This window comes from Littorina saxatilis, linkage group LG9 (genome assembly GCF_037325665.1).
Source record: "Littorina saxatilis isolate snail1 linkage group LG9, US_GU_Lsax_2.0, whole genome shotgun sequence".
Taxonomy (NCBI): Eukaryota; Metazoa; Mollusca; class Gastropoda; order Littorinimorpha; family Littorinidae; genus Littorina; species Littorina saxatilis.
Window position 1 is genome coordinate 40,326,312 of NC_090253.1, and position 13,341 is coordinate 40,339,652.

The 13,341-nt window shown below is 43.4% G+C and overlaps 1 protein-coding gene across 1 annotated transcript in view; it reads left to right on the top strand.

Annotated features, from left to right (window-relative positions):
• LOC138976071 (stromelysin-1-like) overlaps positions 1 to 12,881 on the top strand; it is a 13,307-nt gene extending 426 nt beyond the window's left edge. Inside the window, exons 1-12 of the mRNA XM_070348886.1 lie at positions 1 to 113; positions 3,837 to 3,955; positions 4,814 to 4,986; positions 5,372 to 5,447; positions 6,407 to 6,552; positions 7,427 to 7,687; positions 8,670 to 8,858; positions 9,565 to 9,744; positions 10,154 to 10,296; positions 10,852 to 11,003; positions 11,698 to 11,802; positions 12,278 to 12,881. The exon at positions 1 to 113 is cut by the window's left edge and continues 426 nt beyond it. Coding sequence (XP_070204987.1) covers positions 1 to 113; positions 3,837 to 3,955; positions 4,814 to 4,986; positions 5,372 to 5,447; positions 6,407 to 6,552; positions 7,427 to 7,687; positions 8,670 to 8,858; positions 9,565 to 9,744; positions 10,154 to 10,296; positions 10,852 to 11,003; positions 11,698 to 11,802; positions 12,278 to 12,359 — 1,739 coding nt within the window. The 3' untranslated portion in view covers positions 12,360 to 12,881. The remainder of the gene's footprint in view (positions 114 to 3,836; positions 3,956 to 4,813; positions 4,987 to 5,371; positions 5,448 to 6,406; positions 6,553 to 7,426; positions 7,688 to 8,669; positions 8,859 to 9,564; positions 9,745 to 10,153; positions 10,297 to 10,851; positions 11,004 to 11,697; positions 11,803 to 12,277) is intronic.
• Positions 12,882 to 13,341: the final 460 nt, after the last annotated feature.

Below are 13,341 nucleotides of genomic sequence, written 5' to 3' on the forward strand. Positions count from 1 at the left end.
GAACAGTGCAGAAGAAGCACAAGTACCGCAGACTTCGGATTAAGCCCGGCGAGCCGCTGCAACACGAGCTTGTCAAAAACCCTGGACGGATAAGCGATGACACTCTAGCCAAAGTGAGTATTTAAACATTTGTCGAACTCTTGATTCATATTTTCCTCAAAGTCTGGATAGTACTATATGGTGTCTGTTGTTTTTTGTTTGTCAGTGACGCAACGCCGCGTCTCTCTTGAGGATATAATAGACAACCGGAACGAAAAATTTCTGCATGACTTTTTTAAAACATTAACTGACTCGATTGAAACATCTCACATGGTGGTTTGTTTCTTAAAACACGTAGTGTTTGCTTGTTAGTTTTACGTACTATGTACTACTTCAGTTTCAATTATCAAACACATTATTTACTTATATATAAGCTTAGTTTGAATCGTAAAACATGAAAACTCAATTTTCTGTCTCACCGCCCGTTTGTACAATTTGTAAAATCAAATGTGCACTAATTTTCTCTTTTACGATCAGTTTCACTATTTGGAAAACTGACCAATTAAACGTATTTAGTACTTCATTTTCAGTTCTCTGTTCAATGTACGATCAGAATTAATTTGAATTCTCCTCACAAATAATTACGTAACTGAAAATTGTTCACGCCGTAATTTTTACAACATTATGTTGTTTTAGTTTTGTATGCGTTGTTCACCAAAATCGTCAGCAGAAAACTATAACCTGTAAGCAGGTTCGAGGGCCCCAAAGGGTTTAAAATCGTGATCGTGATTGGTGTTTTTTGACCTTTCTGTGACCGTGATTGCCGAAATTTCCATTTCTGTGATCGTGATGGGACTTTGCCCGTGATCCGTGATGACAAAAAAATCAAGTCTCGTGATCGTGATTGTCATTTGTTTTCGTGATCGTGATGGGCATTATTGCAAAGCATTTTATTTTCAACGTACATTTTTCACAGCTGTATCACTCTATGAGTATGATCCTCTATTCGTCAAGGAGCTAACCGATTGAAGGGAAGCAACAACACATTCAGAAATATGATTTTGACAGCAATTGCTTCTCTTTAAGAGAACCAATCACAAAAAAAAGAGATCCAATCAGAAGGCGAATTGCAAAAGTCTGCCAAACTTCATCCAATGGAAGGGCTTCGTGCTAAAGTTTTGAGTGCATTCAGTCGAATTCGAAGATCAAAACTGGCGTGCAGCGGTACTGTCATCGAACTTCTGTTATATTTTGTGGATTCAAGCCAGACCAAAGCAGGCGGCGAGAATGCCTTCCTTGGTGGAAAGGCCGGACTAGGTAAGTACTAGGGGGGGGGGGGGGGGTGTTACAGATGAGGGTCCAGGGGGCAAAGCCCATTGGTGGAGGTCCAGGGGGCGAAGCCCCCTTGATGGGGGTTACAAGGGGGCGAAGCCCCTTTGAAGCTGAACGTTTTTTGATGTTTCTGGAGGGAAAGGAAGCCTCTCCTTGAACGAAAAAAGGTAAATTCGATAGCAAGCTGTATAGGCAATGAAGAAGAATTGAGATTGTAAGGACTCATACTTTTTATCACAAAAATCGTTGAAGAAAATGTCTTTCGAAAGGGGGTGAGAGGTGCGATATCTCCTCGGATTTCATGATGACCCAGATGCAACCCCCCCCCCCTCCCTCACCCACAAAAAAAAGCGTTTGGGAGGTACTAGCTTAAGCCAGGGGGGGGGGGGGGTTGCGCAACCCCTGTAACCCCCCCCCCTAATCCGGCCCTGTCTATGTTGCTCTATGACTGTTCTGAATGTAGGCAAAGATCTTGAAATTTGTTCAAGATCTTTGAGTTTGATTGAGATCATTGACATTGTCGACATTACCACGTACGTCCGGCTGTCACTCGCTCAGTGTGACCTCGACTGGCTCGAGTCTGATCGAGTCTGCATGTAGCCCAAACCGAAACTAGAAATGTGTTTTTCATCCCAGCAACGTGGACACGCTTGGCATAGATTCTAATTTTCGCTTCTTTGCATTAAGCTTGGATTTATTTTAGCGCCTGTAAACTTATCAACAATGGGTTAAAATCAGGAACTATGGCCGCGGCGAGGAGACGTGCCAGTTTAGGTCACTTGATCCTCATGTCAAAGTCGACCAAAGTCATGTTCGTTCGGGATTTTGTTATTATAGACTCTACGATCACACATACATGTACTTTAATCTCAATCCACCCAATAGTTTTTGAGAAATGGGTTTAAAAGATTTAGCTCTGGAAATGTGAAATTGTGCAAGTATATATTCATGTGTGTGAGTGAGGGTGTGGGAGTTGAAAGTGTCCTTCACCCACCTTCATGATTCCTAGACTGACCTTTAGTCAGGATTATAGACTCTACCATCACACATACATGTACTTTAATTTCAATCCACCCAATAGTTTTTGAGAAAATGGGTTTAAAAGATTTAGCTCTGGAAATGTGAAATTGTGCAAGTATATATTCATGTGTGTGAGTGAGGGTGTGGGAGTTGAATGTGTATGAGTGCAGGGGCGGATTATGGGGAGGGGGGGGGGGAACAGGGGTTCCGGAACCCCCCCCCCCCCCAGCTGTAAAAAAATTAAATAATAATACTAACTTTAAAAGAAATAATGAGTGGCTGCTGACACCAGTTGATCATGTTTAAAATCAAGGATAAGCCATAAATTGTTCATAAAATAGCTAAATCTCTTCAGCTTCTGGGGGGCTAAGCCCCCCACACCCCCCAACGGGGCCTTGCCCTGGACCCCAGGTTGTAACCCCCCCCTCTCTGGCTTAACTGCTCCGCCCCTGGAGTGTATATTCCTGTGAGTGTCTGTATGAGAGAGAGAGAGAGAGAGAGCGAGAGAAAAAACAATGAAAACAACATTCTTGTTACTGATTACAAATCATGATATGTATTTCTATGTGTGTATGAAAGAGAATTAAAAAAGTGCAACAGTTGTCACTTTGTGTTGAATAAACAATAGATCCAGAGGAGCGAATTACTGTGTGGTTGTGTTTACTTTGACACGTGCTTTCTGTACCTGCAACTTTTACCGTGACCGTGATTTGCCACTGGTGTTCGTGATCGTGAAAACAAAAATCAAGGTAACTGTGATCGTGAAAGCTAAAATTTCCCTTCCCGTGATCGTGATGATACCCCCCCTTTGGGGCCCTCAGGTTCTGTAGAATGTAAGTTATTTAACTGTCCGTTAATTCACTGACCTGTACATGCGGCCGAAATATATAGATATTTGTTATATCAATCTCAACCAACCCAGCAATAGTTAATTTCACCGCTATATCAGCATTCCTTATACATGCAGGCTTAAACTCATTAGACTCCAACCTCCCATTATTCCTACTTTCACCGCAGTTAGTTTTTCAACGTACGTCATGAGCAAGAGCTCTGTAAATTTACAAAGATATTTGTGGAGATGCACAATAATGGGCCAAAAAATGAGGACATGAGTCCCGCAAAACAACAAAGTTTTGTCCACAAAACATAATCTAAAATTAGATGACTCAAATGAAATGTTCACAAATACTGTGAAAGAAATGTTCATTATCTGACCAATGTTTAATCATACATTTCAAGGTGTAAAGTTGAATATTTTGTTGTCAAAAATACCCTTGAAAGAGCATACCCTTTCAGCCGCCATATTTGGCCCAGTATTGTGCACCTCCAGATATATAACCGCTCCTGGATCTTTAACTTGCGTCAATAGCAATGGTATATCGGTGAAAGAAGAAAGACGTAATACAATGTACTGCAAACGCTCCTGAGCGCCATCCTTTGATGTCGATGGATTGAACCAGTTTCTTCGCGTATCAGTTTGACCCACATTTCACCTTCCTCTACAGGGCTTCCTGTCACAGTACGGCTACTTCCGCCAAGGCGGTGTGCCACTCAACTTGCAGCTCGCACAGCCAGGGGGCGCAGACTACAGACCGGAAAGGGACGCCGATTCAGAAGCCATAAGGTAGGCCATATATGACAGGATGTATAAGTGTCACTGATGCACATTGCCGGGTCAAGTGCTTCAAGATTTCAGCCTTGCATTTTCCGGGAGATGTTGAATATGTCCGCCCCAGAGTTGTAAACAATGTTTCGGATTATCACTAATGCGGAAGTTAGGTGAATGACCTGTGGGAAGAAGGAGATTGCTATGACGTAATGCATGGATTACATTACAATACTGTGACGTTCGTGCGGCCACACATCCAATCATAGACACAATCACACACCCTCTCTCTCTCTCTAGCGCACTAACACACACACACACACACACACACACACACACACACACACACACACACACACACACACACACACACATTTCCAACGAAGAGCATTTAAATAAAAATCCTACTTTTGACTGACATACCACCTTCCATGTTCAGATTCCAATTTCTGAAATTCAATCAATTGGTGTTTAAAAAAAAAATTCAAACTATCACATTTGCATTACGGGCACTAACCAGAGACATACATACATCCTATCTATGTCTCTGCACTAACTGAGATAAGTTACTGAATAAATTGTTGAATAAAATCGTGTTTTTTTTTCTCCCCGAACATTTTTCGAGGTAGCAAACTTCACAGAAGCAAATTTCTCATCTTCTCCTTATTATTTGTTGTATATATTGTTCCTTCTATTTAGCAAAATGTTTCTTGGCTCGTAACCCACAAGAAATAACACAGTGAACTCGCATGAATATAACTCACAGCTAGCTTAGTATGTATCATATTCACTCATAACAACATTGCTTTTGCAAAGTTAGCAGTCTATATATGTTACGGGTTCTGTAATTGAGATATGTAATTTTTTTTATTGCAGAATGTTCCAGCGCTACTTTGGCCTGAAGCAGACAGGTCAGCTTGACCAAGCTACATTGAAATTGATGAAGAAACCCAGATGCGGCGTGGCCGACATACCGGAAGAGGTGGGAGAGGATGCGCCATCTGACATCAGACTCGACAGCCAATCACCGTCCGCGTTTCGGCTTCTAGGTCAGCAGCTCATAGATCGAGTGCTCGTTTCGGTTATCTTGATAAGGAGTTCCAGCTCCGAAGAGAAAGAAGAGCTATTTAGTAGAGTGGACAAACTATCAAAAAGGAACAATGAAGGATATACACGAACCTCGGTTCACCTTTTGCCCCTTTGCCCATATATTATACGAGATAGGCTTGTGTCAGTGTGTGTATTTGTGTGTGAGTGTTTGATTGTGTGTACGTGTGTGTGTGTGTGTGTGTGTGTGTGTGTGTGTGTGTGTGTGTGTGTGTGTGTGTGTGTGTGTATGTATGTGTGTGTTAAAATTTTTGGGTTTAAGCATTTAAAAAAAAAATTTGATTCTTTATGTACGAAAAAATAATTCTCTATATTCACTTTACACAGACTCAAAATGGGATCACACCCGTCTGTCATGGAAACTGGAAATACCAACGAATCAACTTCATCGCTCAGTGCAACGGTAAGAACACTTTAATCGTCTGTTGTCCATTGTTTTTCACCAGTACATCGAGCTGGACACTGGTACAATGGAACCTAAACAAATCTGAGAAATTCAGGTGTTAAAAAGGAGGGAGTCTTAAAATCGGGGTAAATTAGAGAGTTAATGAACAGAAAATCTAAAAAGGAAAGTCTTAAAAGGGGAGAGGTCTGAAATTTGGGGTCTTAAAAAAGAAGGGGGGGGGTGTCACTGTACCCCTAAACGAGAAATACGGAAGGAAAACATTCATTCCAGAGCAAGATACTAATGGTCTCAGAATCCATATAATTATTACCTTCTTTAAGTAGCGTTTTACCCTCGCTTACATCACCAACATCCAATGACTGCCTGACGAACTTGGTAAAAACACGTGACAAAGCCAAAACTGAGAAAATGATCTCCAGGGGAGGCAATCACCTTGCTGCAGTTTACAGGACAATATACCGCGGTTTCTTCCCTTGTCAGAGTATTGAGCAAAGGAGTACGTAGCTGATACGTATTATGGCAGTCAAGGGGGTAATGCTGATCACTTAAATTCGCCAGGCTATTCAAAGATTACTCCGTAGCACAGTAGAAAGTTAGTGCCAGCAAGAAGGCGTTTCATACTCAGCTTGCTGCGACAAAATGAGTGCTTTTGCCTTCGGTTTCTGTTTTGATCAGAATTTGGTTTGCTTTTGTTAGACAATATATCTGTACATGTATTCAAACAAAGTTTACTAGAAAATCCAAACCCCGTAAAAACAAAATCAAAAATGTTCAATGAAAGCATGTAGCTTATTAGATGAAATGATGTATATGAAAAGAAGTCTTCTTCTTTTTGTCGACCTCCTTTACACTTGGAGTCTAGCTCTGGATATCAAGCTGGTGGTCTTTTGCAGAGCCTCCACTGGACCGTTCAGCGTTGTCATTTACAATGTATCATCCCACTAATATGTTGACAGAGACGCCATACGGGACGCGTTCAACATCTGGCGACAGGTGGCGCCACTGGAATTCCGGGAGGAAACGAGGCGTCAAGAAAAGGTGGACATCAACATCTTATTTGGCGGCAGGCAGCATGGCGACACATACCCCTTTGATGGACCTGGTCAGTTGCTAGTGCTTTTTTTGTTCAATGTTCTCACAGTTGTGGTCTTGAAGAATCGTTGCCAACATGTATATGTTATTTTACTCAATACATTCGGCCAAAAGCATTTCCACTCAGCATAAAAAGAAGCCAGGCTTTTGATTTATAGTATGAGTAACAGCGGAACGATACTCTCAGAATACAATAAAGCAGACATACCCTTATATACGTATGTATAATATAAACAGGTGCGCTTTCATGTAGACGTATCACTTTTGACCCGGGGGGGGGGGGGGGGGGGGTTCCAGGGGTTCCGGAACCCCACCCCTGGAAAAAGCATGTACCTTGCTTTGACTTTTACTAGTTTTAGCACCAAAACAATGCTGCCCTCAAAACAAGGCCCAGAATGCACCAGATTGCACAGATTTTAACCGTTTTTGAAAAATTTTCCGGGGGAGCATGCCCCCGGACCCCCCTAGTTCGCAGCAGGCGCGCGCTTGTGGCGAAGCCACTTCGCTGATTTGCCCCCCCCCAAAAAGGAGGAACCCCCCCCTCTTACAACTCATTTGGTCCGGCCCTGCTTTTAATTTTTTTTTATTTTTAATTTTTTTTTACCCAAAATGAAGTACAAACAATGAGCGTCGTGAAATGACTTCGCGAAGTTGATGTTGCCCAGTTTCTTCTTCTTCTTCTGCGTTCCCATATTGCCCAATTAATAACAGGCTTGAACCTTTGTTGTCAAAACATGCTAACTCACTCTACTTTTCTCCATAGGTGTGGTGTTGGCCCTCTGGCCGTGCTGCGCGTATTCTCAACAATCATGCGTGCAAAATACGGCGAAATCGTATGGGTTCCCAGGTCTGATGCTTACTCACTACTCTACTTTTCTCCACAGGTGTGGTGTTGGCTCACGCCTTCGGTCCTGGGGACTACGACCTGGCGGGCGACATGCACATCGACAACGACGAGACGTGGGGGTTGGGGCAGCAGGGGGAGGACCGGGAAGCCACTGATCTGCTGATGGTGGCCACCCACGAGCTTGGACACTCTCTGGGGCTCGCCCACTCCCTCGACCCGGGGGCCATCATGTACCCGTACTACACCGGGGCCAATCAGCTGGGCCAGGATGACATCAAGGCCATACAGTCTCTCTATGGTGAGTGCAGCATGCACTTTTCAAAGTCACAGTGAATTCGTATGAAGATAATCACAGCTAATCTGATAATCAAAGGGAAGTAATGAGGACGAAAGTCGCTTGTTCATTTCAATGCTTGCTATTCTCTCAGTTGCCAGGAGATTGGTTCTGTATAACTCTCGCTTACTCCATTACACATGTCGTATGCATTTAGAGCGCTAATTTCCCTTAGTTATTTGATCTCATGCATTTTTCAAGTTGTCCATCCCGCCACATGTCTACTGATCAAGCCAGATGCAAAAAAGCATATCTTTGCTTATTCTTGTTACCCTCGAAAAATAAAGATTTGTCATTGTCATTGTCACTGACACTCATATAGCTCCTAAGCCTTGAGCCTCAAATTCATTGAGAAAAGTCGACTTCGCGACGTCTTCTTTACAAAGCTGACTGCGCGAAGCTTTAGCGTTGATTTTTTTATAAAAAAAACTTCGCAAAGTCATCGCAAAGTGTACTTCAGGCTAAATTAAGGACAGCCTTTATGAAATAGTCCTTTTCCACACTAATATTGAACGGTCCGCTCACGATGGTCACAGAAACGTTTTAGTGGGTAACTAGCTGTAGTAGATGTATAATGAGTGGATTCTTTCAAACTTCGAACATTGTTCCCCTTCAAGTAGTGCCACCCCATTCAATGTTTTACCATTTATCCACATTGCATATGTCATCATGCAATGCTCTAGGGCAGGTTTTTGAAACATTATTTTTTGGGAGGGAGACGGGAAGGGGGGTTGCACAAGTCGCGGAGTCTGTCATCTGAACTCTTCGGGACTTCGGAATTCAACAAGATAACAATAAGAATGTACTTACCAGAATACAGCAACATGACATTTTTATTTCATTTCTTATCTTGTTCTATTTCCTCTCACCTTCAGTCCCTTGTTCCATTTCGGAATTCAAATGTGAAACATTCAATTTCACGGGTCGCCTCCTTTTTTTGTTACAGGCGCTCGCATTGGCCAACCCCGGACGACGCAAAGACCTGTAGTCACGAGACGGCCCGCGACGCGATCACCAGTGACTCGCTCTCCCTACACCACCAGACATCCTTACACCAAGAGCGCGGCCTCCACTGAGCCCCCTCAGACCACGCCTACTTCTGGATGTGACGTGCAGTTTGACGTCGTTATAAAAGGTGGGCGGAGTTTGGGTCTTTTGCTATTATCATAATTATAACCCCATTCCTGTCCTTTAAGAGGCCAAAAATAGGAATAGGACATTAATATATATCCTGAAGGAAGGTCTTTTGCGCGTAAAGGGTCAAGATAAACCAGGGGCTTATCACAAAGAAAACCCGATTAAAAGCAGTGTCAGTGGTGCATGTGTATTTTTACACATTTAAGATATACACAAATGCACATAAATCAGATGTTGGTCGGCGGGGATGTAGCTCAGTCGGTAGCGCGCTGGATTTGTATCCAGTTGGCCGCTGTCAGCGTGAGTTCGTCCCCACGTTCGGCGAGAGATTTATTTCTCAGAGTCAACTTTGTGTGCAGACAGTCTCATCGGTGTCCGAACACCCCCGTGTGTACACGCAAGCACAAGACCAAGTGCGCACGAAAAAGATCCTGTAATCCATGTCAAAGTTCGGTGGGTTATAGAAACACGAACATACCCAGCATGCTTCCTCCGAAAGCAGCGTATGGCTGCCTAAATGGCGGGGTAAAAACGGTCATACACGTAAAATTCCACTCGTGCGAAACACGAGTGTACGTGGGAGTTTCAGCCCACGAACGCAGAAGAAGAAGAAGATGTTGGTGATATAGAGAAGTTCGTTTTGGTTTATCGATGGCATTTCAAAGTACACACATTATCACTGACTCTGGTTCACTTTTCTTCAGATGACCACAGCAACCGAGACATTTACACGGGTATTCAAGGAGATCAGCTGTACCGGTTCCGCCACTCGGGTGTGCTACCCGGCTTCCCCGCCACCCTGCACTCCGTCTACCCGGGAGCTCCCCTCAATGCTGATTCCGTGTTTACCGTCCCCGAGAAATCCGCCACATACTTTGTGAAAGGTGAGTTGGAATTCGTGAGACATATATATATATATATGCCTTGTTGATGGGTTTTCTTCGGAAGGTTGATAGACAAACAACAAACACGATGACTTTAATTGATTTTAAAATGCCACAGAAACCTATAACCACATGGATGAGAGATAATGTGCGCAAGGCGGTGAGTGTTAGCTGTGTATCAAAATAAAACCGAAGAAGTATATTTGTCTAACTCTGTCAGTGTTTGAGCCCTGTGCTTCGTTGTTACTTTTCTCTTCGGGAGCACACTGACCACTTTTTCTCCGCTGCCTTTGTGCTTCGTTTTCTGTTGTTTTATCGTCCTCGCCAAAACAGATGTTTTGCCCCCCCCCCCACACACACACACTCACGAACGCAAATAGTAACACATTTCCAACTGTTGACAATCCAGGTAACCAGGTGTGGCGATACAAGGGGTCAGAGCTGGACACTGACTATCCCAAACGTCTGGAGCGATCACACTTCCCCGAGACCATCCGCTTCGTGCTACCCCTCGTCGACACTTCGGGACACAGGAGGATCTTCGTCTTTGGTGTAAGCATGCGGCTTTCTTTGCTTTGTTGGACTAGTTAATAATGTAAAGTCCGTAGATCCCTCTGTAGCACGTTTGCTTTAAAACCCGAATTTTGTCAATCGCTATCGGCGTGAGTTCGGCCAGGGACTCTACAGTGGAACCCCCCCCCCCCCCCCCCAATTTAAGACTCACTCCCTTTTAATACCTTATTTATTCAGATTTTCTGTGAATAATTTCAGTCTGTAAATTTACCTCCATTTTAAGACTTCCTCCTTTTTAAGACCTGATTTTCTCAGATTTTTGGAGGTCGTAAAAAGGGGGTAATTCCACTGTATACATTTCCCAGAGTCAGCTTGTGCAGACTCCCCTGGGTGTCTGAACACCCCCGTGTGCACGCACGAGCACGATCAAATTCCCATGTTCACATTTGTCCGGTTTTCTAACTCTTGACTTTCGCTCTCTTGCCCTTTCCTGACTCTGAATCTGAATTCCTCTTAAAATAATTTCTTTCAATATAAAATACGCAGGGGGAAAATTCTTCTGATATTCACTCGAATTTCCTTATGTTTTTGCAGACGACATTCTGGCTAGAGTATAATTTCGACACGCTGCCATCCTACAGACCCACCCTTCACGTCATCCCGCAGTACTGGCCCGCTGTGACCAGAGACGTCAGCTACGGCGTCGAGGGCCATGAAGGCTACATCTACCTCATTTCACCAAACAGGTAGGTGCACCATGGAGACTTCTTTTTCTTGTATTTTTTTCTTCTTTATTTTGATAGAGGAGGGGAAAATACAGAACGGATGCAACGTCTGTACAATATTGAGCAGTGTTACTGCGTTTTTAAAACACAACATAGCATATCAAAATAGACAAAAAAGAAGACACTACACTCATACCTGGTCTTCTTTTTGTATGTTTGTTTTATTTTTTCATGTTTTTTTATTTACCCCAATGGGGTTTCTTGAATAAATCCTTTGCCTTGTCTTGCGGCAGATGCTTTGAATTCTGTCTGCTTTTTTGTTTGCTCTGACGGCCACAGCGTGCGGTGAGACCTTTGATGCAAAGCCCCACTAATAAGATTGTGAGAATATCACTGACAACTTCCCGTCAAAGGACTCCTTCTGTCCCTTTGTTATCTTGACTAGAATAATACTTGTCATGACAGGCCACCTGCAACACAGGGACACTTCGTTTGTATTGAGGGAATCCCTCCCTACAGTCAAGGCAACTATCCTCACTGACTGTCCTTTCATCACAGGTATCACTGTAACGCATAATGTGGAGATAAATCTAACATTCAACAAAATAGTGTCAGCTATCACACATGTTATCAGGCGATGCTTCATTAGCCTGTTTTATGTAGGCTATGTATTTTTTGACAAAATATCAACATTTTATTCATGATGCGTCAACAGTCACGTGGTGCTGGACAAATTCCGGCAAACGTTGCATGGGGGAAAACGTGAAGGCCACCCACAGTGGATGCAGCCAGCATGTCGCTTGGCACAAACATCGTCAGGGTAAGCAGTGCGGCTTTCATCATTTCCCTCTAAACCAGCAGTACTAGGGGAACAGTAAACTAACCCTCGTGCTGGGTTAAATAAACACACACACGCAGAGATCACAGAGAGAGAGAGAGAGAGAGAGAGAGAGAGAGAGAGAGAGAGAGAGAGAGAGAGAGAGAGAGAGAGAGAGAGAGAAAGAGAGAGAGAGAGACGGAGACGGAGAGAGAGAGAGAGAGAGAGAGAGAGAGAGAGAGAGAGAGAGAGAACACGGTGGTGGCGGTGTGGGTAAGGGATGATTTGTATAAGATGACGCCAGAACATCAACGGCCTCCTGTCCTTATGTTTCGAGGGGGGTGAGGGAGAGAGAGTGGGGGGGGGGGGGGGGGAGAGGGGGGCTATAGGGATGAGCGGCATTGGCGTACGGATGTAAACCTCGAAAGGTTGCTACCTCCAGGTGTAAACTAAAAGAACAAATTCATTTTCGTTGCAGAACCTTCAGCTTTCCCAGCTTATGGCCAACCCTCTTCGCATCAACGATGGCAGCTTTGTTTTTGATACACAGAAAATGCTAGGCTGTAGCATTTCTGGGCTGTGAACAGGTTATCAACAGCTGTGATATAAATGTATTGCCTCTGTCAGGGAAACATGATTTACACACACACACATGAACACTGACACACACATACACACATTACATGCTTGAGCTAAGTTATCACCAAGCAATACGGTTGTGATTGTTTAATTTAGTTTTTACACATATTTTCATCTGTTGAAAATATTGTCCAGGATGTGTCTGTATTGTAATTGTTTAATTTTAATGAATCATACGGCCTTGCTCAACATTCCTTGGAAGACTCATTTGTTGTTGCTTTTTACTTTCGAATCATGTTTTGTATTTTCGATACTGCGTCTTTCTGAAAGCAACGCTTTTTGAGTCTATGTCATTATGACAATGCCACATGGATGTTTGAAAGAGAGAGAGAGAGAGAGAGAGAGAGAGAGAGAGAGAGTGGGTCGGTGGGTGGGAAGAAGGGAGAGAGAAATATGAATACATGTTGAGGGAGAGATATGATTGTGGTGCAGTGTGTGAGTGAATCAATAAAGATTTGACATTCATTTCTGACTCATGGTTTCATAGTGTGTGTGTGTGTGTTTGTATGTGTGTCCTTGTGTGTGGGTGTTTTGCGTGTGTGTGTGTGTGTGTTTGCAAATGTGAACACGCACGTGAGAGATACACAAATGAAAAAAATTGGGGGTACTACATGAGCCGCTCCATCCATACTTGTGAGGTCCTTAATGTGTTGTGGCACGGGTTAAATTGGGCACACATCCACCCCTATCCCTTACAACTTCTTCAGTGGCTGTTGCCCTTGCGGGGACACAACTCTACATAACATCTGAATTGACACGGAACCTCTTCTCCTCATACAAGTTTTAAAAATATCCCTTAGCCATTTCTAACCAGGTCTAAAATCTTCCACTGCTATGATAAGATGTGTCACACCTTAGAAAAGGCCCATTCTTGTTAAATCACACACTCCATTGACACGTGGA